The sequence below is a fragment of the Microplitis mediator genome, chromosome 2, assembly GCF_029852145.1.
Source record: "Microplitis mediator isolate UGA2020A chromosome 2, iyMicMedi2.1, whole genome shotgun sequence".
Lineage (NCBI taxonomy): Eukaryota > Metazoa > Arthropoda > Insecta > Hymenoptera > Braconidae > Microplitis > Microplitis mediator.
The window spans coordinates 6,326,499-6,352,923 of record NC_079970.1 but is presented as its reverse complement, the minus strand read 5'-3'; the positions used below and the strand labels follow the sequence as shown (position 1 = coordinate 6,352,923).

At 30.2% G+C, this 26,425-nt stretch overlaps 2 protein-coding genes across 3 annotated transcripts; both read left to right on the top strand.

Annotated features, from left to right (window-relative positions):
* The first annotated feature begins 322 nt into the window (after positions 1-322).
* On the top strand, positions 323-13,417 carry LOC130663702 (GATA zinc finger domain-containing protein 14-like). 2 transcript variants are annotated; one of them, XM_057463116.1, is made up of 4 exons: positions 323-459; positions 9,325-9,511; positions 9,931-11,577; positions 12,414-13,414. In XM_057463116.1, the coding sequence occupies exons 2-4, from the start codon at positions 9,390-9,392 to the stop codon at positions 12,691-12,693; spliced, it is 2,049 nt and encodes a 682-aa protein (XP_057319099.1). In that variant the 5' UTR covers positions 323-459; positions 9,325-9,389; the 3' UTR covers positions 12,694-13,414. The 2 variants fall into 2 exon arrangements, with proteins under 2 accessions (XP_057319099.1, XP_057319098.1); XM_057463115.1 differs by lacking the exon at positions 323-459 and adding an exon at positions 7,839-8,189 and having other exon boundaries at positions 12,414-13,417.
* Positions 13,418-15,709: 2,292 nt separating this feature from the next.
* LOC130664165 (uncharacterized) lies at positions 15,710-25,357 on the top strand. Its single transcript, XM_057463974.1, has 10 exons — positions 15,710-16,372; positions 16,440-16,811; positions 18,017-18,201; positions 18,293-18,581; positions 19,044-19,204; positions 21,390-21,897; positions 23,053-23,421; positions 23,505-23,689; positions 24,708-24,996; positions 25,070-25,357. Exons 1-10 carry the CDS (start codon positions 15,853-15,855, stop codon positions 25,231-25,233), a joined length of 3,042 nt encoding a protein of 1,013 aa, XP_057319957.1. The 5' UTR covers positions 15,710-15,852; the 3' UTR covers positions 25,234-25,357.
* The last annotated feature ends 1,068 nt before the right edge of the window (positions 25,358-26,425 follow it).

The following is a 26,425-nucleotide window of genomic DNA, read 5'->3' as shown; positions in this document are numbered from 1 at the left end:
GGAAAAGAATAAATGATTAACCACACGGCGGTTTTTTTGAATTACAGAGTACGTTTAAATAAAAAAAAAAAACAAAATGTATAAGACAAATGTATAAGACAAACGTCGGAATACGTCTATTATAAATGTTTATACTACCGAGATCTTTCGGAAGGAAATTGCGCACAAAATTATGTCATAATTTTTTTTATTTCATTGACTCTGTTGTTAAAATGGTAATTAAATTTTTTCCGTTCAAAAGATTAATAACGATGTCTGTGTTAAAGAATTAATGACTAATATATAGTTATTTTAAAATTACAGAGGTATTTATTTTAATAAAATGGACACCCACTTGCCGGCGTAACAATAAGTGAGAAGACGGTGAACACAGGAAAGAAAGAAATAAAGACACCGAGGTGGGAAGTGGCAATGGATACTTGGCACTTTCACTGGCCCAACGATTTTATGCTAAACAATGTAATAGACAACACTGAGTAACAATATACCATACAAGTATCTACATATATAGTATATATATATATATATATATATATATATATATATATATATATATATATAATAACAATATCAATAGCAATCCAAGCAGTACAAAAGTACGTTCTTGAATAAGTGTTTGAAAATTTTCAAGGCTACCCTCTTATCGGTAGCAATTACATACTTTACTACTATAAGTACATACATCACTTGTCGGAAGATGTTTAAAAACACGGTACAAGTTGGCGCCTTTTTTAAATCTCCTGTCGACTCATTTTCATTCATTCTCCATTTCAGTACCAGCTGCGTTATGGATATTTAGCTCCCGTATACTCAACTCGGTACATTGTAGACTTATGATGCATAATATAAGTAGTACAGTATACAACTAAAGCAGCTTCTGACATCCGGTGATGCAATGAATTGAGCTCGAGTTTACTTATATACATATAGAGGGGAGGGGGGTACTTCAGGAAATACTAATTGTAAGTTTTCGGGGACTCAAATACAATAAATTTTTTTTTTTTAATTTTCAAAGTAAATAGAAAAAATTTTCAGCTGCGGTTAAAAACAAAATTTTCATTTATTGCGGGCAAAATATGGTACCCCCTAAAAAAGGTGAAAAAAATTGGATATTAAATAAATTTGATATATTTATTGGATACAAAGAAAGAAAAAAAAAAATCTGGGCGTCGGTTGACCCTGCGGGCCAGCCCCAAAACTTCCCGCTGTTTTCGAGCTCAAGGAGCTTGAAAACATCACTGTGAATATATTTTCGAGCTCTCCGAGCTCGAAAATGCTATTACATGGAATCATTTTTTTATGAGCTTTTCAAGCTCTAACAAGTTACGTTTTATGCTAGAATTTGAAAAGTTAAGAATCGAAAATCATTAATGAAGAAGCGGCTTTTAAATTTTTATTCTCGATTATATTCTCTAAAATAGATGAATTGAGGCAGAAATTTCAATGTCAGTGATCAAAATCAAGATTTGAATGAGTTTTGACTTAGGTCAGAGCAATAATATATGGAATATCCGAGAAAAACATTAACGACTGGGGTTTTCATTTTTTTGCTGACAATATGTTTAAAACTAAGGAACAAGTTATGTGACATTATCTGATGATCGGAAGAGACTATAAAGAGAAAGAGTTGGTATGATTTCAGACACATTTTAGCACATTATATTTTGATTCATCTGGAAAAAATAACACAAAATGTTATTTTTTTAACTTTTCAGCGTTGATATCTTTTGAACTAATCAACCGATTTTGACGTTTGAGGTGGCAATCGGCGCGTTTTCTTGAATTCTAGAGCTGATTAAATTTTGAAATTGATGGGATGAGTCACTTCAAAGATAATTGAAAAAAACCGTTTTTTATCATTTCTTTCGCCATCGATATCTCTCGAACAAATTAACCGATTGAGATGGTTGAGGTGGCATTCGACGCGGCTTATAAAGTTCTAGAGCTGATTAGATTTTGAAATCGATCGTTCAAGTCGTTTCTGAGAAATCACTAAAAAACTAAAAAAAAAAATTTTTTTTTTTTCGTAATTCGCCAATATTTTCGAGTCTACTTGATCAAATGATCTGAAATTTTCAGGAAAGTTGAGGGCCAACAAGCTCTTTCGATTGCCACCTCAACCATCCAAATCGATTCATTAGTTAAAAAGTTACAAAGAGTTTACACACACACACACACACACACACACACACACACACACATACATACGTACACTCGGACATCATTCTGAAAATAGTCAGAATAGCTTCCTAGGACCTCAAAACGTCGACATCTGATAAAAACTCGACTTTCGAAAATCGGGGTGAAAACAATAACTTCCCAATTTTTCGAAAATCGTCGATTTTCTTAGCGGGAAGTTAAAAATTTGTAATAATTTTTATCTGAAAACAAAAGTCATTAACATGTTTCGAATGACACTTTCGATTTTTGAAAAAATATAACTACCGACTTTAAATTGTTAATTTTTTGTTTATTACCCAAGGAGCACACTTGCCTTTGTGACATCTATAAGATATCAATTTTTAGGCTACTTTTTGACATACAGTACACTCTGGTTATAAGCAATGTTTCTGTCTATACTCTTACTTACAGGAAAAAATGAAATTGACGTGAGAGTGAGTATACTCACTCTCAGAGTGAGTAAAGAATTAATTTTTCAATATTTTTAATCCTTTTTAATACTGCCAATCCTATCTTAAATGGCCCCGTTACACGGCTCAATCCTTTTTAATTCTCTTTTTTAACCAGGGTAGAGCGTCCGATGTAACTTATAACTAAAGTCTACTGTATCGATAAGGCACCAATATGTTGACAAAACGATCAGAAATTTATGTCACCGAAAAAATGTCTACTCAAAAGACTTAACACAAGTGACGACAAAAAGTAAATTACAAATAGGGGGAAGATAAGTCATTTAAATGACTTTTTAATTGAAATAAGACAGGAAAATCAACACAACTCTTCTCTGTATTCGGAACCAACATTTCCATGTCGTCTTTATACCAAAAAAGGTGACTTTGGGACAAAAAAAAATTTGTCTTTTCCTTTTAAAGAACATCTTTAAGACATCATAAAGTTGTCTCTGTGCTACTTGGGTAATCACTATTTATTATTAACTCCAAAGTAAAAGATTTAAGTTAGTTTTAATTCCAAAGAAGATATTTTCAAAAAAGCAATTATACATATCTTAAAGTAATAGATTGAAAAATTATTAAAAGTTAATTGAATTTTAAAAATTATAAATATTTTCAAGTTGATTATTGGAATACATCTGAAGTAATTTGACACTGAAAGTTCTTTTATTGTAAATTGATAAGAAAAAAAATCAAATCTATCTCTAACTATTTTTTACAAAAACAAAATTTTCAAAAACAGTAAAAAAAAATTCAAAACAATGTTCAATTATATTAACAAAAGTGATTTTGTAATTTAAAAAACAAACTTTTTTTATAAAAGTTCGCCCCCCCCCCCCCCTATTCCGTTTTACCCCTCATTCCCATGCATATATTACTATCCAATTATAAGTATCAACGCGGATGTGATTAAAATGATCGACATTATCGTGTTCCTTGATCAGTTTACATCTTTTTTCGTTACGGTCTTCAATAAATTTTTTTTCGTTTATTTTTTTGTTGTTTCTTTTTCAGGAGAGATCAAGGCTATGTCATGATTCAAACTTCGTGTGAATCTTTGCTGGATTGTTTCTGTATATAGAAAGTATCGATTTTCGATTTAAATTTTTCCCTACATCCATATATAAGTTAATATAAATAAATATATAATATATATATACAAACAGCAATCACCATAATAATTATAATAATAAAAATAATAAATAATGAGCAAAAGACATAGATATTGTCAATACAAAGAAAGTTTCGAGTTAATCGAGTTCATGATAGTGAGAGTATTTTCTCTGTCAAAGCCCCCAGGTGATAGAGGACATAAAAAAAAATGACTCGTGCCGATCTATGACCTTTTCTTTACTTTCTCCGATCTTGCTGTTGTATTACATATACATGTATATATATTTATAATATAACGAACCTCGCAACGGCAGTCTCGCTTGTCAATGAATAGGTGAGTAGGCTGTTGGTTGGCTCGAGTGCCATCAGACCTTTTAGATCGTATATATCCGAGCTGAGGATCCGACCCTTATGCCGATGTCTGACCTTTAAGACGTTAATTCCACATTCCTCAGACCCCGACGCTCGTGATTTTAAAAAACTCAACCAACACTCTTGTCAATACTTTTTTTATTCGCTCGAATGTGTACCCGTAATGCCAAGTCACTCGATCTTTATTTTTATTCTCTTATTCATTCACAAATTAATTATTTTTATATTTAATAAAATAAACAATTTAAAATAGGAGAAAACGCGCCTCTAAATATCAAGCAAAGATTTGTCTTTAATAGTTTAATGTACGATTATAATAAATGTATATTGTTATTTAATAACTATGAGGGTACACAGTTGAAAATTTTGTGTTCTTGTATAAAAATTCAATGGTTAAATATTTTGCGTCGAATATTGAACACCATGAAGTGTAAATTTAACTAAAGTTGAATGTGTTATCTGATCTCAACAAAATTTAAACCGATGTTATTGTTTGACACAAGTATGGTGTGTTAAATTAACACACAAAATTGAGTGGACCGCCCGAGTCGAAATTTAGAGCCTATATAGGCCCCTCTAGCCCGAAATAGATCCGATTGAGAGCCCTGTAGTCCTCTAGCTCCGATTTTGAACCCAGAGGTTCGAAAATTCACTGAGAGGTCCGGTTTTGAACCTTCAAGTCCGACAATATTAGTCCCGTAATAAATTTCGATTCATTATAATTTAATTATTTATGATAATATAAAAAATTCAAGATTTTTTTAAATTAATTGTAAGCATTATTTTTTTGACATGCAACGAAATTTATATAAAATTAATTATTATTATTATTATTCCTATATTATTATTAATTTACTATAAAAAATTGAACTATTAGCAGGATTTGCTATATATTTTGATAATTTTAATTGAAATTATTTTAACCATTGTAAATGCAAATAAAATCCAGAGTAACATAGATTATTATTTATCAGAATATTAATAATGCTAATGATATTAATAATATGAATATTATTATTATTACAATAAAATAGGGCTTAGAGGTTCAAAATAGGACCTAATTTTAATTTTCATCAGATCCTATATTGAACCTTAAAGTGCTGAAAACGGAAATTTGTAGCACTTCAGAGACCAAAATCGGACCTAATTTAACATGGAAACAAACTCTATTTTGAGCCGAAATAGGTCCGAAATAGGTCTGACTTTAGAAGATTCAAAATGGGCTCTAAATTTCGACTCGGGCGTTTGGGACGTGATTTGTGTTAAATTTAACACAATTTTTTCAACAGTGTAAATGTAGATATAAAAAAATAAACATTCCCAAAATTAATAAGTCAATGCAAACACTCTTATTACATTGCTATCAAATATTTGAATCAACTGCCAACTGAATACAAAAATTTAAATAAGTAACAAATCTAGTAGGAATATAATAATAATAAAAAGATGAATAGTATTTACACAAAACCATTTAAAGTTTTAAATTTTTAGATTCAGTTTTAAAGGCAATGTCTTCCTTTTCCCAACTATGTATAGATAAAATTTGATTCTGAAGTTAGTAGACAATAAATAATTTTTGAATTTAATTTTAAAAACTTAAAAAATGCACATGTAGAAAATTAAAAAAACTACAAGTGCATTTTTTTTTATAATTTATAGTTTTGAATAAATTCAAAAAAATATTAGACGTCGGCTAACTTGAGTATCACATAAAATTTTTTCTCTCTATGGGATAAATATATACATATGTATTGTATATTTGTATTTGGAAGTAATAAATAAATAATAAAATGATATTTATATTAAAAAGTATTTAACTGATAAATATGAAATTACAATATCGGGTATGGTAATTTTATTTTAAACTCTCGTTAAAATAATGAATTACAACCGTTGGCATTAAAAAATTTATAATTACAAGTTTGCTAATATTTTTATATATTTAATAATTATTATTAAACATTAAATATTATATGTATAGATAATATATATGTACATGAGAAAATAATTTATTGGTATAAATTAAATAAAAAAAAAAGGTATTACGTAATACTGAAGATGATGATAATGAGTTAATCATACTCTGAAATCAACTTTCACTATATATACTTATATATACGTTGATTATATTAATATGTACGTATAATTGTTTGAAGAGTAATAGAGAATTTATATTGACGTGTGTACTGTATTAATGATATTATGTATAATAGTAATGTGGAAATAAAAAGTGTCATTCAGTAGATAGCAATAGACAATATAACCATATAGGTAAATAATAAATAGACAGTTGAGTGGCTATGAATAGAGCTGGAGTTACATTAGGGAAGCACCAGCAGCCAGAGTACACAAGTCCGAGACAACTTTCGCCCTCCAAGGCTGAGAAGATCAGTAGTTGAGTCACACATACTTATGATAGTTTAAATCTCTCGTTACATACTTTTATGTTGTTAATTAAACGCACCTGCATTGGATTACTCTGACTATTTTATTTTATCGATTTATCTGAAGCTACAAGACTGAGACCAAGACTAAGACTAAGACTAATTGATCTGATCGGTTAATTGTCTAGCCTGGGAAAAATTTATCAAATTTATACTCACATTTACATTTTATTGTTGCCTTTTGTTTTGTTAACGAGGCATTAACCCATTGTACTATTGGTTTAAGTCCGTGGATCATAAATCAAAATTTGAGGTTCATTGTGACGATGATTGAGCGCGGATGTGGGAAAAAAAAATTTATTATTTAGTTAAGTAAACTTTCTTACAAACGATGATTGACACACTAATTGTCATGTTAAATACATAAAAGGAATTTTATTAATCTCGACCAGTAGTTCTTCTTTAATATTTACTGACTTGCCTAAAGCCATAATTAAACTTTTCAATTGAGCTTTGAAGGATATGAGAAGAAAATATCTATCATTTTTTCTCATAATTATTTTTTTATTACCATACCTGTTTACTTTTATTCAAAAATTTTTTTTTTCTATTAATGTTATTGTTGATGACCTGACCTGGTCTGATTTATGATTGACGTAATGGACAATTAATTTATTAATTAATTAACTATTTAAATTTATTTAAAAAGTCATATTTATAAATATTATCGCAGATTTTTTTTTATTATATAAAAGGAATTTATAATTAAATAATAATGATAAGGATGACATAAACGTCACATAAAATATACTAAACTTTCTTCCGACACTTTGCGACATACATATATAAGCAAATGATTGAAAAGAAAGTTTGTGCAAGTGTAAGTTTTTCAGTAATTTAAAAATACTTTTAAATAGTTTATTTAATTATTCTCTAACTACTGATGCTTTTTATTGTCCTGGTCAAAATAATCCTAGTTAAAGATCATCAGCGATTGTGAAGATGATTAAACTTTCAAATGTGAAAAAATTTTTCTATAGGAAACGAAAAAAACGAGTAACGTAATGTTTTAAAATTACGAATGGTTGAATGAAAGTCTTGGTTGTAATGTCGTTGGATTTTTATCTTATTAACTTCCCTTGTTGGCGTGCTGGAAAAATGTTAGAGAGTTATTTTAACAATGTCCTACTGGTGAATAAACTTTTTCAAGTGTCGTGAGTACAAATAGTCTATGAACATTGCAAGCATTATCATGATGATGGTGATGATGATGATGATGATGATGATGGTAGTAGTCGCTGTCGTATACATTTTATACAGCTCTTGGGATTTGTCAAGTGACGTAACGAAAAAAGTTACGTATGGAATATCTCTCACAAAATGTTGTATACATTCTCCTGGGTCTTGGATCCTCTCGACCCCTACTCTCAAGATTATACCCATCCTCAGGTGGCTCATGAACTCTCCTCTTCGGCTAGACATTCACTGGCACTCGCAGTCGCATCTTCGAAGCGATTTCAAACGGTTCTTCTCTACTCGTGGAGAAACTAATTATTTATACCGGTATATTACTAGTAAAAAAAATTGTTTTATTATTAATTTTTTTTTTATACAAGTGATTTTTTTTAACATCGAGTTCTTTTAAGTATCGAGATGTCTTTGAAGAACGTTTTCGTCGTTGTCATTGGTTTGTTTTAAAATATTTTCTTTTATATTTTATTTTTATCCTGTAATTAGAAGGTGTGAAAAAAAATTTTTTTGGAAAAATTTTTTTCGCTAAAAAAAATTTTTGGTAAAATTTTTTTTTTGAAAAAAATTTTTTATGGTGACTTTTTATTCGTGAGTGTGTGAATGTGTTAATAATAATAAATAAAAAATTCAAATTTTGTATGTTTTTTTTTTAACGATACTGAAGTTAGCCGACGTTTAATAATTTTTGGATTTTTTTAAAAATGATAAATTATAAAAAAAAAATATTTGAAAAAATTGCACATATAGTTTTTTAAATTTTCTATTTGTACATATTTTTATTTATTTTTTTTTTTTGTAATTGATTTATTTAAAAAAAAATCCGAAAATCGTCAATTGTCTGCTAACTTCAAGATAATTTTTTTTTTAAATACTGGAGTTAGCCGACATCTAATAATTTTTGAAATTTATTCAAAATGATAAATTATAAAAAAAAATATTTAAAAAAATTCCACTTGTGGTTTTTTTAAACTTTCTACATGTGCATATTTTTTTTTTTTGCAATTGATTTGTTGTAAAAAAAATCCAAAAATTTTTAATTGTCTGTTAACTTCAGGATCATTTCTTTTCATTGTTTAATTTATCATGAGTATGCGTGTGTCACGATCGCGTGAATATTATTTATATTACACAAAAATATCTTTTGTAGAAAGGTACAGAAACTTATGTCCGCCGGATAGATAGAGATCATCTTTGCAAATGTATATATAAATATCCTCTTAAATTACTAAGCAAATTAAAAAAAATTAACTCCAACAATTTGTTTAAAGAGTCGACGAAAACAAAAGTTAATTTAATTTAAACTTTCTCGAAAACGTATTTATTTAAATGAGGAATATTAAATAAATTGTAAAGTAAATCATCCGGCTTTAATAGGCAATTATTAATCAAAAACAAGAGATTCAATTTAGAGGAGATCATTAAAAACTGAATAGAAATATTCAAATGCGCTTTTAATACGAGGGGAATATAAAATACCTACTTACATATTATCGATATAAACTGAAATGAAAAGCCTGTGAGAAGTAAGTTAATGATGTTCTTAATTGTGTAATTGCATTGTTTGTATACAGCTGGGATCCTTTGGAGTTGCGTGTTGGGTTTACAGCGGCCAGCACCAAGATATTCGCAACAATTTATGCCGGAAACTTCATTTTCTTGTCGCAACAAGATCGTGGGTAGTTATTACGCTGATCCTGAGACTGACTGTCAATTATTTCATGTGTGTGTCTCAGTAGCTGGTCTCATCCAAGATTACAAGTAAATTATTTTATTTAAATCAATAATAGAGACGAGCTTGTGGCAAAATGAGACAACACTTCAGCATCGAAAAAAAAAAAAAAAAAAAAAAAACATTTTCTTTTTGTTCAAATTTATTTACGGGGTCTAGAGCGGGTGGGGTAAGTAGACCCCCCCCCCCACTAATAGTTCCGTGACTCCAAAATCTTTACTAAATTTTTTTTTTTTTTTTCAATTTCTAATGACTCATTTTATTCCTACAAAATAAAAAATCTTTTTACTGCCTGAAGTGACCAACTTACCTCAATTTTTTTTAGCCACTGTAAATTAATATTTTCAAAAAAAAAAAATGTTTTCAAAATAGTGTCTCATTTTGCCCCGAATCTGTTAAAGTATAAGAAAAAAAGTAGCAAACTATAAAAAAAATTTATAATTTTAAGATTTTTATGTCCAAATGACACGGCCTTTGATCAAGAAAGTCAGACCTGTGCCGATTGGTACGACGTGGATTGTGAAGCAGCCACACTCTACTACGCGAGTGATAATTTCGACCTTTACCGTCTAGGCTCAGGCCTCGAGTCCCTTCACTACGACTCGATTCGTACTGATGCTGAGCCGCAAGATCATCTCCAGCGCAGTGAAACAAACGACCCCGTCCGTTCTGCCGCCAACAATCTAAACCGCGTTGCTCAGAACACCTACACCAGCCAAAAGCCAGCTCCCGCTTCCTCAAGCAATAGCAACAACAACAACAGTAACAATAATAACAACAACAAGAACCTTGACATTCTCCGCGGCAGTAGCAGCAGCAACTTTTACAACAACAGAAACGGCAAGGAAGACGATTACGAAAACGAAAAAACTTACCGCGACGAGCCTTTGATCGAACCCAAGAAAAAATCCGGAGTACGTAAAATAGCTCGCAAACAACAAAATTTTGGCGCCAACTACAACATTAACTACAGCAACTACAACGACGCAAGCTCCTCGACAACTGATCCTTCAGTTCCTACCACTGGTCAAACCTTTAAGAACAGTTACAGTAACAACAACGATAACTTTGATTACAATTACAAAAATCATCGTCAAAATCATGAAACCTCAACTACACAGAAACCTCAAACAACAGTACGAGCTCAAACAACCGCACGATCATCCCAACAGAATAACCAGAGGTACACAGCCCCGTCGTCAACATACCGTCCACCCTCTACTCCCCAACAGAATTATCAGTCACCTAGCAGCACTACTAGACCAACTTCATTCAACAATAATTACAATAACAATAATAATAACAACAACCAGAAGAACAACTATGTTCAAAACAACCCGACTACCATTAAACCAGTGACTTTTAACCAAAATCTTCAGCACTCTCCCAGCACAGCGCGACCAGCAACCAACAATCAAAACTACCAAGACAATTCAAACAACCAGTACTCGCAGTACAACATAAAATCAAGATCAACAACAACAACTGCCTCACCTAGTACTAATCAGCAGACACAAGATTACACAAATTTCTTAGCAAGAAATTACAACAACGTCCAGAGATCGACTGGTACATCAGCACCCTCTACTACCATTGCTCCAAATTTCTTTGATGCTTACAAATCTAATAGCAACAACAATAATTACAACAATAACAACAACAATAATAATAATAATAACAACAATCAGTTCAATGGAAAAAATGGTCAAGTTCGGTCCAGTACTCAGACAACAAAATTCTACCCAAATTACTCAAACAATAATTACGCACCGACTACTTACTCTCCAGTTACGGCGAAGAAAGCCAGCAATGATGGAAGTCGGAGTGATAATTACAGTAATCAGCAGTCTAATGATAACGGGCAATATTATGACGCTAGTACTCAACAGAGCAAAGCAACCCAGTATTATGACTCGACCAAGGCGCCTAAAAAGGCAGCGCAGTACAACAATTATGACAATACTAACTCAGGAAAATATTTTGAAAGTAGTACTGCTAATTATGATTTTGCTAGATCACAATCTGCTATTGGATTTAGTCCCGCCAGCATTAATCTTCTTGCTGAGACTCCAAAAACTACTACAGCTGCTCCAAGGTAATTTTTATTTCAATGAGTGTGAATGTAGCAGACATCAGACAAATTTGAAACTATAAATAAACAGAGTAAATAATTTAAAAAATAATATTTATAAAAAATGCACTTATTATTTTCAAAATTTTTTGAATGCGCATTTTTTTTTTAATTTTATTTTATTAATTTTTTACTCTATTTATTAATAATTTTAAATTTGTCTGATGACTGCCACATTCACGCTCATTGATTTTATGTATTTAGATTTACTGTACTCATACACTACAATAAATCGGAAATGAATTCGGAGTAATTACGGATTCTATTTAAATCCAAATTCACTTCGTCACTCGGAGTCCCTGAGTTAAAAAAATTACTCCGCGTACGGAGTAAATAGGAGGTTTGTTTTCTCAGCGGAGTGATTTTACATGATCCTGAAGTTAGCAGACAATTAAAAATTTTCGAATTATTTTTTCAACAATTTGAAAAAAAAAAAAAAAAAAAAAAAAAAAAATATGCACATGTAGAAAATTAAAAAAACTGTAGGTGCAATTTTCTCAAATAATTTTTTTTTTTAATTTAACGTTTTTAAAAAAATTCAAAAATTATTAGACGTCGGCTAATTTCAGTATCATTGATTTTAGAGTGGTCTAGATTTTTTAAAAATCTGCATCCACTCCGATTCAGAGTTTTAATATTCAAAAAAATTCCCTTTCGGAGTAAATTTTACTCCGAGGAGATTAAATAAATACAGTCGTCAGCTCCGCATTCACTCCGGATTTAATCCACGTACACTCCGAAAATTTTTTACAGTGAAAATACTTTCATATATTTAATTATTTATTTATTTATTTATACAGACGAACTGCCGCACCTACAACTTACAATCCAAACAGTTTCTACAGAACACAGCAGCAATACTCAACGACACAAAAAGCAACAACTTATGCCAGCGGTACATCGCGACCATTCTCTAGCACTTCAACATTCACAGATGCAACGACACCAAGGCCAAAGTCGACCAAGAAAAATGACTATGATTATGCTTACTATGACAATGCTGGTGGTCTAGAGTACGACGGTCTCGATTTGGAAAATGTTGCCAAAAATAAAGAGTCGTCCAAAATAGCGAGGAATTAAATTTTAAATTACAACTGAGGGTTTTAAATTTATTATCAATTAGATATTATGATAATTTATTGCAACCATTTCTTGGATGTTTTGTAAAAAAACGTTAAAGAAATATTTGCGATTCAACTTTTTTTTAAGAGGCCAAGACTTTATTTAAGAACTTGTTTTGGCCGCGTTAAAAAAAAACAAACACATTTTTTTTTTTATTACTACGATTGGAATAAATATTTGACTTTTAATTGACTAGATAAATAAAATTAAATTCCACTAGAATTCGATGTAGTTTAAAAACAAAATTTAATTATCGCTGATTACTATTTTTATATTTTTTTAATTGTTTCTACTATTTTATTATCAGTATTTTAGATTAGACGGAAAAAATTTTAATAACTTGTTTTCTTTTTTTGGCGATTGCGTCATAAATTACAATAATTTCGTTGAGATAAACGTATTTACTAACCGGAGACAACATAATGACTTTGCTTAAATTAATCCTCATTATTTATTAAATATCGTTATGGAATAAATTTAAATATATGAAATTATATATGAGAAGTGAGTGAAACTTTATTATTGACAGTAGAGTTTTATCAACAAAACGTTTCTATTTTTGCTCCGGATTTATCTCGAATGCATTTTTGTACAATAATTTTATCATCATTATTGATATTTTTTTTTATGAACAACAACTAGACGGAACGAGATATAATTAATAAATGAATGATTGTATTTGTTTATTTTTATACAATTTTTATTATTTTTTATTATCTGTAATGAATGTATATATTATATATATTTTAATTAAAAATAAAAATAAAAAAGCATATAAATAAGGCGTAATTTTTTTTATATTTATCATTAATCAGTTTAATGAGAAAAAGATCGATCCGGCCTTGTCCGGGGTGAAAAAGAAGATTTCTTATTAAAATACAAAAATTTTTGATACTTCATAAGAGATCTTTGCACTTTTTTCTCGCGCGGTACTATCTTTGTTGCACTTGCGCAGTAAATGGTAACTTAGCCGAGTTTTTCTCTTAAACAAACGAATATTATCAAAAAACTAAAGCGCACTTCATTAGATTAGACAGTAGCGCATCAAACTGCAGTCTGTAGTTTGTAGTTAGAGAGTTTATTGTTTTCGAAAAAAAACTTAGCCAAAAATATCTGATAACCCTGGATAAAAAAACGAACTACTTAATTAAAAATGACTACAATAGTGTAATTAATCCTTATTTTATAAGCAACAACACGAATTTCCAGTAATTGAGTCATGCCTTATCATTCAGAAGTTATTAGAGGACTAAACTGCAAAAATAAGCTTTTTTAATTTTTTGTGAAATTTTCGAGATCATCAAACTTAGAAAAAAATCTTTAAAAGACAAGAAATACAGTGAAAATTAATGCTACACGGAAAGAAATTTTCTTTAAAAATTACCGTTAAATTCACTGTAATCGTGGAACATAATGCGGCGCTTTTATTTTTTACCATTTTTTAAATAAAAATTACGAAAAAATGTATTTATTTTGTGGTAGACTTCATAAAATTGACCGAAAACCGAATAAAATTTACAGTAGACTACGGTAAAATTTGTTAAAAAAAGTTAAATATTATCCCGACTAGAAATTATCCCCAAGCATACATCGGGACCCCATTGGGTTTTGATGGGGTAAGCCCAATAGGGTTATCCCCATTGGGATATGATTGGGAACATATCGGGTAAGCCCAACATTAAAATAAAAGAACTGCGATTGGGTTTACCCGATTGGGAAATAACTGGGAATATGTTGGGTAAACCGTAAGCTAAAATTACTGACTGGATAGTGGGTTTGCTCAATTGGGATATTTTTGGGAACTTATTGGGATGACCCAACGTTAAAATTAATAACTTGCTGTTGGGCTTACCCGATTGGGAAATAATTGGGAACATGTTGGTTAAGCCCAAAGATATATATCTCACTTACCGAAAAATGATTAGGTCGTGTTATTCGTCCCACGATTATCGTGAATATAACGGTAATTTTTAAAGAAAATTTCTTTCAGTGTGATCGTACAAACTTTAAGATACATTTACAGAATTAAGTTATCACTTTCGGTTCGAAAGTTTTTTAAGGATAAAGCCAGAAAATTCATGTTCCTGAAGATCGGAACGTTTTTCACGCAACGAAAAAGAGAATGGAAAAGTAAAAAATCTATTGGATGACTAGATTTATGAAATATTTCGCATGTAGATGCTGGTGTGTCAACCAAAAATCTCAGACCACTCCAAACTTCCAAAACTACCCCTTAAGCAGTCGAATCACATAAATTTTTTCATTTTCGTTGCTCAAAAAACGTTTCGATCTTCAAGCGCGTGAAAATTCAATTTTATAAAATTCAAAAACATTTCAAACAACCACAACTTCCAAACTAATCTACCAATTGGGCTTATCTTTGAACTTGATCGAGGTAGTTGTCCATTGAATAAGTGTATAAAATTTCATGAAGATCCGTAAAGAATTTCGGGCGCTATCGTGATGACAAGACGCGTTATATCGCATATATATATAAACTCTTAAGTGGATGGTATCATGAGACCCATTGCAATAGTCTGATTTCTAAAGATATATATCTGAAAATTATTAATAAAACTTTTTTTCAGACAATTTTTAACAAACGATTTTTTCGTTATAAACTATAAGTGGATATTACAACAAATATTTTTTATTTGCAGTTATTACAGTAAAAAAAAAATCTAGTCAATTAAAAAAAATATCAGGTAATTAACATTTTCAATCATTGTCATCAAATAAAGTGAATGATGCACTGTCATGACAAGTACATCCATAATTTTCATTTTGACATACATGTTTTTTTTTTCTTTTTTTTTTATACTTAATATTTTTTTATAATAACACATGATTTACATAGAACGCTACTTAAAACATTTAAGAACGAGAGAAAAAAAAACATGGGTTGCTGTTATTTAATCAGCATAAGCAAATTGTATAAATTGAGGCATACGTTTCCATGCACAATCAGTTATTGAATAACGCTGCAAGTTATTGCATTGATAAAAACGAATCTCGAAAAAAAATTTAATTAATAAACATTATTAATTCTTTCGATGACTTGTGAGCGTGTGTAGATTTTTAATTAATTGTTTGTGGCATAATTATATACTGTGAAAAATGGCTGTTTTAACTCGATACTGGGTATTGGACTTTTTATTCCTGCTATCAGGATTTATAGTTCTGTCTTATTTGTACATGACGCGGAAGTTTAAATACTGGAAAAAACGAGGGGTTACTGAAATAACACCCACGCCGTTTGTTGGTAATTTTGGTGACTGTTTAAGGACAAAAAAATCATCAGGCCAATGGCTAAAGGATATGTATAAATGGAGTTCCGGTTTACCTTACATGGGATTTTATATTTTTGACAAGCCTTGTTTGTTAATACGCGATCCCGAGCTTGTAAAAGCAGTACTTGTAAAAGACTTCAATAGTTTTCCTGATAGATTTGTGTCTGCGAGCCCGCACGATCGTATCGGTGACGCAAATTTATTTTTGATTAAAAATCCCGCTTGGAAAATAGTCCGGACAAAACTCACGCCAATTTATACTTCGGGTAAATTGAAGAGAATGTTTGAGTTGATGGTCGATGTCGGTGAAGATCTCATGGCGCATATGGAGTCACTTAAATTGGGAGGTAGGACAGAAAGAAAGTGGATAAAAAATATTTAAGCCATTGATTTTTTGGGTCAATTAATTTTTAGGTCCAGGACAAGCAATTGAAGTAAAAGACTTAAGCGCTAAATTTACTACCGACATGATTGCAACTACGGCTTTTGGTGTACGAGCGAATTGTCTCAATGATCCTAATGCTGCATTTCGTGAAGCTGGTCGTAGAGTATTTTCTACTTCTTTCTACCGTAATTTTGAATTGACTTCACTATTTTTTGCTCCACAATTAGCGAAACCTCTGGGACTTCAATTTATACCAAATAATGCATCGAAATTTTTAAGAGATACATTATGGGGTGTAATACTTGAACGTGAACGTTCTGATTTTAAACGCGGTGATTTAATTGATTTGCTTGTTGAATTGAGAAAAGCTAATGCCGAAAGTTCTACTCGAGATATTTTTGGTAACTATAAATCTAAATAAATATTAGATTGGGCCAAAAAAATCAACTATTTTTTTTTTTTTTCGATACTGTGAAAATATTATTCCTGATGACCAAAAAAAAATTATTGTGCAAGTTTGAGCCCTTAGTATTGATATTAAGAGGTGTATCGTTACGACTATTAGTTTTTTGACAGAAATTTCATTTTTTACCCAAAACTCGTAAATCATCTATCTGAAAAATTTGAGCAATATATATTTTTAAAGGGAATTGAATTCTCTACAAAAAATCTCTGTTAGTAAATTGACGTAAAACGAGTCGTTTCCTTGTAACCGAGCCTTAAACATTGATTTGTTTTGCACACCTCGGAGAGGTAGTGCTCTTTTGTCACCAAATCAAAAAATCACGATCCACTCATCTTTAATCATTTCCACCAACTTTATATTGCATTTATATAATAAAAAAAGTACATCAATAGCAAGAGGATATTCCAATTAATACTCCTGACGTAGTTTTTTAAATTCCTTGTTTCTATTTTGGATTTTTGTAACTACTAGAAATATTAAAATTTTTTTTAGTCAAGATACATATTCTTAAAGGAAATTTAATGCTCTACAAAAAAGGTCTCTTTACATTTTTTGCTAAATTCACTCCTTCGAAAGTTATTCAGGTTATTGAAGTCGTTTTGACTCAACTTCAACCTTGAATAACTTTCGAAGGAGTGAGTTTAGCAAAAAAAGTAACGAGACCTTTTTTGTAGAGCATTAAATTTTCTTTAAGAATATGTATCTTGACTAAAAAAAAATTTAATATTTCTAGTAGTTACAAAAATCCAAAATAGAAACAAAGAATTTAAAAAACAAATCAATGTTTAAGGCTCGGTTACAAGGAAACGACTCGTTTTACGTCAATTTACTAACAGAGATTTTTTGTAGAGAATTCAATTCACTTTATGATTATACAATGTTCAAATTTTTCAAATAGATGATTTACGAGTTTTGGGTAAAAAATGAAATATCTGTTAAAAAACTAATAGTCGTAACGATACATTTCTTAATATCAATATTAAGGGCTCAAACTTGCACAATAATTTTTTTTGTTTATCAGGAATAATATTTTCACAGTATCGAAAAAAAAAATAGTCGATTTTTTTGGCTCCGCCTAATAAATATTACATACATTCATTTATTTATTTATGTACGCGACTATTTTTATTTTGCCCAAAGATTTTGATGGCGACAATTTAGTGGCTCAGGCAGTAGTATTTTATACAGGAGGTTTTGAAACATCTTCATCAGCTCTGAGCTTTACATTATACGAGATAGCAATTCAGCCGGAAATCCAAACGAGATTAAGACAGGAAATATTAGATGGACTCGAGCAGTCGGGCGGAAAAGTTACTTACGACTTGGTACACAAAACCACTTATCATTTTCCGTTATATAATAATTAATTATATCCCGCAGTAAGTTGTTTACGCTACCGTTTTGTACTGATTCTAGGCCATGAACTTGCCGTATCTGGATATGGTTGTAGCAGAAACTCTACGTAAATATCCACCTCTACCTTTCTTAGACCGGTTGACTAAAGAAAATTACAAATTGCCAAACTCAGATTTGGTAATAGAGAAAGGTACTCCGGTTTTTATTTCCATGACTGGTTTGCATTATGATCCTGACTACTTTCCTGATCCCGACAAGTATGATCCGGAACGTTTTTCAGAGGCTAATAAAAAATCTAGGAAACAAAGTGTTTATATACCTTTTGGCGATGGTCCTCATATTTGTATAGGTAATTATTACATTCATTACGCTGTAAAAAATCAAGAGTGAGTTCGGAGTGATTAAGGATTTCATTCAAATTCGAATTCACTCCGCATCCGGAGTAAAGGGGAAGTTTTTCCAGCGGAGTGATTTTGGAGTGAACTAGATTTTATTCAAATCCGCATTCACTCCGGATTTAATCTGCGTTCACTACCCAAATATTTTACAGTCTATTCATTATTAGGAGTGTGCGAATAATTCGAACTTACGAATTATTCGTTCCAAATCGAATATTAATATTCGATTCGAAACTCGAACGATATTCGCACACCGATATTCATCATTAATAATAATAATATTTTTATATTAATTTGTATTATATAATTTTATTTATAAGTTTGTATTATTGTGTATTTATTATAAAAATGTAGTTATTATTATTATTATTATTAATTGATAATATTAATTAATATCTTTAATATTTTTTTAGGTCTACGTATTGGTTTACTTCAGACAAAACTTGGGCTTATAAAATTACTACCAAAATATGAATTTTCACCCTGTAAAGAAACTATGATTCCCATGCGATTAAGCCCAACAGCAACAATAACAGCTGCTGACGGCGGAGTTCTCCTAAATGTTAAACAAATTGCTTGAAATTATTTATTTAAAAAAAAAAATCTCAATTTTATTGTAAAGAAATAAAAATTTTGACAAAACTAATAGAGATATGACAAAAATGTACATGAAAAACTTTGTGGCCAATTAAATTTTCTACAAAAAAGGTCTCATATTATTTATACATCTAATTATTTCAGAGTAAATGCAACCTAAAGTACACAGTTAGAAATTTTGTGATAAATTCAACACAAATCGTCTGTTGCAAACGGTCTACAAAAATTTTTGTGTTAATTCAACACGTGTACATTGCGTTTGTGTTGATCTTTAACACAAATTTTATGTTAAATAAAATTGAACAAATAAAATCTTTTCTTTTGACAGAAAATTTGTGTACATTTAACAGAACATTTGTGTGAATTTAACACATTTTTCGTGTTAAAATCAACTAATAAACATAAGCACATAACCTAATCAACTCAAGTATACTGATCTACCCTTAGCAGAAATATCAATTTAGCGAACAATTGAACCAGGTCAAAAAGGTATGAAAGTTATCGAAATTTAATTGTAAAATGTATATATTTAATTGTAAATAAATTATAATCCGAATTTCCCTGCAGACAATGCTTTGCTTGGTTATAGTAATGAAGAATCGCGCGGAAACGTTTGGTCAAACAACACAAATTTTGTGTTCATTTTCGAATAAAACAATAAATGTGTTACATTCTAGATTTTCTAATCATTTAACATAAAAAATCTGTTAAAGTAAAATAACACAAACGGTTTGTGTTTAATTAACAGATTTCTGTGTTAAAAATCAACACAAAAAATTTAACCAAATAATTTTCCAACACAAATACACAAAATTTCTAACTGTATAAAAAAATAAATTATTTAAAAAATATTCTTGTAAAATGATCCCATATTTTTTTTCTTTATAACTTTGAAACTATAAGAGAGTTAATAAGCTCTGAAATCTTTTTTATAGAAAATTTAATTTCCTACAATTTTTGTTCCAAATTTTTTTTCTAAAATATTTTGATTGGCTTGAAATAGAAATTATAAAAAAAAAATTAAATATTTTTCGAGTGATACTTAATCGAATAGTAGGAGTACATAAAATTTTGAAAATATCAGTACCAAAAAAAAACATGTTTTAGTTTTCGGTTATTCAAATTTATATAAAATATTATATATCAAAATGTAAAAATTAAAAAAAAATCACTTTACTTATGACACGTAAATAAATAACGAAACAAATAAATATATAAAATAATTATAAATTTAATTTAATCGAAGCAAATTCAGGAGACGCAAGAGGCAGAGGAAAAAATAATAAAGGGGGAGATAAAGACAAATTTCTGCGGTCTTTAAAAAATTGAAGAAACCTTGAGAGAGTCAGGGTACAGCGACTTGGGGAAAGCGGGCAACCAAGACAACGTACAAAAAAAAAGGTAAAGATACGGAAAGTGAAGTGAAAAAAAAGGAGAGACAAGTGCGCGATTAAAATAAAGTATAAAGTAAAACTTTGTAAAAGATATGAAGTCATACAAATAAACTCAATTATTCTGATAAATTGAATTTATAAATTAAAATGTCCAAATAAATGATAATTTGATAAATATATATTGATATGAAAATTAAACAATAAATATGAGTAATTTAATTGAAAAGTTAAATAACAATAAAAATTTTAATAATACGATAGAATAATTAGCTGCTGATTGGAAAAAAATATAACAAGTTACTGATATAACTGAGGTATAATTTGATATATTATGTAATGTAATCAGAATGCTAATTACTTTTATTTAATGAGACAAAAAAAAAAGTTGGATTCATAATTCACCTTTTATCAAATTGGCATGAAAATATTTATGAAGGTTGGTGCAATGTCACGATGACTTGTCTATTTTTTTTATCATCAATAGTTTAAAGATACTGTACGTAAAAGAGTGGACGAAATAATTTACCGGTCAAATCTTGAAATAAACATCAATTAAAATCGTCACGATATTATATATACTTCTGTACACTCAGCAAAAAATAGAGTATATAGAGGATCGCAATTTATTTACTATTCAGTCACGGAAGAGCACTTGCTGATCTATAAACTCATATATCATAAGTTGCAACTCTTATTAGTTACTCGAGTGCAGTAAAATTGTTTATATAAAAAATATATAATATTTATAATTAATAATAACAAGAATAAAAAATGGGTCTTATAATTTATGGTGTAGTTTTATTATTAAGTTCAGTATTCCTTTCATATTTATATATGACACGGAAATTTAAATACTGGAAAAAACGAGGAGTTGCTGAAAAACCGCCGATTCCATTTATTGGTAATTTTATCGATTGTTTGATGATGAAGCGATCGGGTGGACAGTGGGTTCAAGATATGTACGAATGGAGTGCGGGACTACCGTACATGGGATTTTATGTTTTCGACAGACCGTTTTTTTTAGTTCGCAATCCAGAGCTTATTAAAAATATTCTTGTCAAGGATTTTAATGTTTTTAATGATAGATTTGCTCAAGCAAGTCCGCACGATCGGATTGGTGACGCAAATTTATTTTTGATTAAAAATCCACAATGGAAAATAGTGAGAACAAAACTCACCCCAATTTATACATCGGGAAGAGTGAAAAAAATGTTTGAACTTATGAATGATGTGGGTGATGATCTGATGGCGCTTATGAAAACTTATAAAACTGGAGGTAATTTCAATAATTTATTAATTAAGAATTAGTTGATTCCCGGGTCAAAAAGATTATATATAATTATATATAATTATATGCAATTCATATCTAATTATAAATAATCCATGTGTAATTAGATATAAATAATATGTAATTATATGTAAATATATATGATGACTTGTTATATAAAATCATATATATATAGATTACATAGGGGACGGGAGACGGGGGGAAAAATAGGGTACCTCCAAATTTTATAGAAAAAATTTTTTTTTTTAAATATTTTTTAAAAAATTCAAAATTACTTTTGCAAATATAATCGAGCATTATTTGAATTTTTTTTTTTAAACTTTTTCAAAAATCGAAATTGTCAGTCAAAAATTGTTAATGACTTTTGTTTTATTAAAAATATTTTCTTCTTCCTTTGTATCCAATAATTATGTAAACTGTAATTTTTCTTTATGTAAATTACTTATAAATAAATTTAATTTCACCAAATTTATTTAATATCCGGAATTTTTTTTTTTTTTCACTTTTTTTAGGGAGTACTCCATTTTGCCCGCAAAAGTGAAAACTTTTTTTTCTAACGGCAACTGAAATTTTTTTTTATTTACTTCGAATATCATTAAAAAAAAAAAAAAAAAAAACGGATTTGAGTCTTCAAAAATTTAGAATTTTCTTAAGGGGTAACGGTAACCGATTTTCAATTCAATTTAATTTACGGACAAACATTAGAAACCTAAAATAGAGAGTCTTTAGCGTTTTTTAAAGCCTTAACAAAGAGCTAGAAATTTCGTTTTTTCAAAAATTCTAATTCGTCTCCGAGAAAAATTGTTTTAAAATTCTCATTTACTCTACGAGTGCAACAAAGACAGTCTCGTTTATTTTTCTGAGTGTGAGAAAGAGGTCCGGTACCGTATCCCCTTACGTACCCTGTTTTGCCTCCCTTTCCTCACTGCTCCTATAAATGTATGTAATTATATTGGGCCATTTTTCGCTCATAATTTTTTTTACCCAGGCGGCACAAAAAAAAATTGTTGACTTTTTGTTAAGTTTAAGGCAACAATTTGTTAGAGTGTAACTAATTGTTAACATAAAGTTAACAATTTTTTTTTTTGTGCCGCCTGGGCGGGTTATAAATTAATTAATTTGTTTTTTGGCAACATGTTGTAGGAAAAGGAGAAGTAATGGAAGTTAAAGAATTGGCGGCAAGATTTACCACAGATATGATTGCTACAACTGCTTTTGGAATCCGAGCTAATTGTTTGAATCATCCAAATGCTGAATTTCGTGTACAAGGAAGAAAAATATTTGCACAAAAAATGTACCGTAATTTTGAATTTATGTCGATATTTTTCGCGCCACAAATAGTGGGACCACTTGGCCTTAAAGTTTTACCATCCGATACTGCTAATTTTCTACGAAGTTCGTTATGGAATGTGATAAATGAACGAGAAAAATCGGGAGCTAAGAGAGGCGATTTAATAGACATATTGATCGAGTTGCGAAACAACAAGACTGAAATATTTAACGATGAGTTTGGTAATTTATTATATTGATAATTATTATAATTTTAATTTAATATATAAATATTTAATAGCTATCTAATAAGATATTTTTTAAAGATTTTGATGGTGATAATTTGCTGGCCCAAGCGGTAGTATTTTTCAACGCCGGTTTTGAAACTTCTTCATCTGCTTTGAGCTTTACACTTTACGAAATTGCAATCCAACCGGAAATTCAGAATAGATTGCGAGCAGAAATTTTAAAAGCACTCGAGCAATCAGAGGGAAAAGTCACTTATGACATGGTAAATAATAACATTTATTTTTATTGAAATATTATCTAGATAACAACAGTTTCGGTCAATGTGTCATCAAGTTGAGGATAACATTTTACTACTTAACTATTGACTATAAATTGGCTCCAACTTTCTCAGAAAGTTGACGACAATCTTCAGCCGCAATATGAAGGCAACTTTAAATAAAAAGCTTCGTCGAGTTGTTAATTCAACTCGGCGACAAGTTGACATCAACTGTTGCGCTTCCTAAAGAGTTGCAGAAATATTGGCGTCGTTTTAGCTGCAAATTTACCTCAAGTTTTAAGCGGACTGAATAGCCAAGCTGACGGCAATCTACTGCTGCAACTTGTCACCAAACTACACGCAAAAATTGGCATTTTAAAAAGTTGACGGAAAGTTGCCTTCAATTTTCTCAGAATGTTGGCGACAGATTCAAAATGAATCAGTAAAATTCACTTCGAATTAGTGAATATTCACTGGGAACCAGCTATAAGTATACCACTGGTTGAATTAGTGGTATACTTATAGCTGTAGGAATAGTGACTATCCACTGATTCGCAGTGAATTTCACTAATTCATTTTTGGAGGGTAGTAACAACTTGTAGTCAACAGTTACAAAAGCTGAAGATGTCGTTAACTTGATCGCAACTAATGGACACCAACTTTCTGATCAGAAAGTCTTCCTATCAGCCCTACTAATCAAGATGGCAGCAACTTGTCACCAATTTGGCCACAAAAATTGGCATCTCCATAAGTTGACGGCAACTGGTCTTCAACTTTCTGAGAAAGTTGGAGGCAAAAGTTGGGATTCCATCAGTTGACGGAAAGTTGCCTTCAATTTTCTCAGAAAGTTGACGACAGTTTGTGGCAGTAGATTGCCGCCAAGTTTCTGGAAAAATTGGTAACAACTTGTAGTCAACAGTTACAACGACTGAAGTTGACATTAACTTGATTGCAACTAATTGACACCAACTTTCTGACCAGAATTTCTTCCTATCAGAATATTATATTATATCTTTATTTACAGGCTATGAATTTACCATACATGGATATGGTTGTTGCTGAAACTTTAAGAAAATATCCTCCATTACCAGTCTTAGATCGCGTTGCTAATGAAAACTACAAAATTCCAAATTCAAATCTTGTGTTAGAAAAAGGAACACCCGTAATGATTCCAATTATTGGTCTCCATTATGACCCTGAATACTTTCCGGATCCAGAAAAATATAATCCTGAACGTTTTTCAGAAGCTAACAAAAAAACACGGAAACCGTGTGTTTATTTACCTTTTGGAGAAGGTCCACATAATTGCATTGGTAATTACACTTCTTGATTATAAATATCAATAATAAAATTTATTTATTATGCATAATAATATATATTTTTTAGGCATGCGTATTGGATTGCTTCAAACAAAACTTGGGCTTTTGAAATTGTTGCCCAAATATGAATTCACTCCATGCAAAGAAACTTTAATCCCCATGCGATTCAGTACCAAGTCCTTAATAGTTGCTCCAGATGGAGGTATATTTTTAAATGTGAGAGAAATTTAAACCACTTAAGTGTCAAGTACTCAGTTTATATTTGTAATAAAAAAACAAATTTAATTTATTTGTATTTTTAATTTTGAGAAAATTTTGTAAGTGAATAAAACAAATAAAACTTTCAAAAACTAAATTTATAATAGATAAAAATATTAGAAAATTTCAGCCCTAATTTATAGTCGTAGTTATGTATTGTATTTTTTTTTTTAAAGAAGAAAGTGATTGTGGACAAAACAGCCACTGTAAATATGCATGACTGAGTGAAGCAGAATTTTTTTTAATTTTTAACTCCAAGCCAATATGGATTATTAGGAAAAAAAAATTCTGAATGCATTCCGAAATGCGCTGCGAGCAGGTGTAGCGTAGCGCATTTCGGGGTGCACCCTTATTAATTATTCTTATTACTTGCGCGATAAATTTAAATATTTAAAAAATAAATTATCAGAAAGTGGAGAAAACTAAAAATCGTATGTCAAAATAAAATGGCAGCAGAATATGATGGTAAAATATTTAAAAAATTTAAAAAAAAGACACGCAAGTGTTTGAACAAACCTTGGCGGGTAAATAATATGCAGAAGGGTGTCCTCATACACTTGGAGATTTAATTTAAATTGCTCCAAGTGTATTGCAGCTAAAAAAACGTCACTTAACTGCTATCTCCCACCAGACGATGCCAGATGATTTTGCTCAGGAACTAGGAAGATATCAGCATCAGCATCAGCAATCAGCAACCCTTTACACAAACACTGAACTCTTAACACTTTTCACTAGCACTGAACACTGAACACTTAACTACACCACAGATACTTTGCACAATTAATACTAATAAAAGATAAATTTTCCAATCACTGCACAATTTTACAAGACACCACTGCAATACTTTGTTTCAATTCAAACGTAAAGAACAAAGAAGGATCTGGACTACTACTGCTGTTGTCGACGATACTGGCTGTCGCTATTGGACCGCCAGTTGATACAAAACAATCGATTTTGCGATTCTCTCGCCCCCCACTTTAGCAAAAACAATTGAACGTTGAATTCAGTGACACGCAGCAGCGCTATCTTAGCTCGAAATTTCAAAATTTAAATATAATAAATTTATTATATTATATTAATTAGACTAATAAATATAGTAGAAAAAAATTACTATTTTCCGATAACATCCGATTAAAATATTTCTATCAAATTTAATCGGATTCAA

Bases quoted from the DNA above. Each gene is read 5' to 3' on its own strand.
- LOC130663702 (XM_057463115.1), top strand. From the start codon at position 8,156: ATGTCTTTGAAGAACGTTTTCGTCGTTGTCATTG. The intron at 8,190-9,324 runs GTTTGTTTTAAA...GTTTGTATACAG, and splicing joins CGTTTTCGTCGTTGTCATTG to CTGGGATCCTTTGGAGTTGC. The intron at 11,578-12,413 runs GTAATTTTTATT...TTATTTATACAG, and splicing joins ACTACTACAGCTGCTCCAAG to ACGAACTGCCGCACCTACAA.
- LOC130664165 (XM_057463974.1), top strand. From the start codon at position 15,853: ATGGCTGTTTTAACTCGATACTGGGTATTGGACTTTTTATTCCTGCTA. The intron at 18,202-18,292 runs GTACACAAAACC...TACTGATTCTAG, and splicing joins GAAAAGTTACTTACGACTTG to GCCATGAACTTGCCGTATCT. The intron at 23,690-24,707 runs GTAAATAATAAC...CTTTATTTACAG, and splicing joins GAAAAGTCACTTATGACATG to GCTATGAATTTACCATACAT.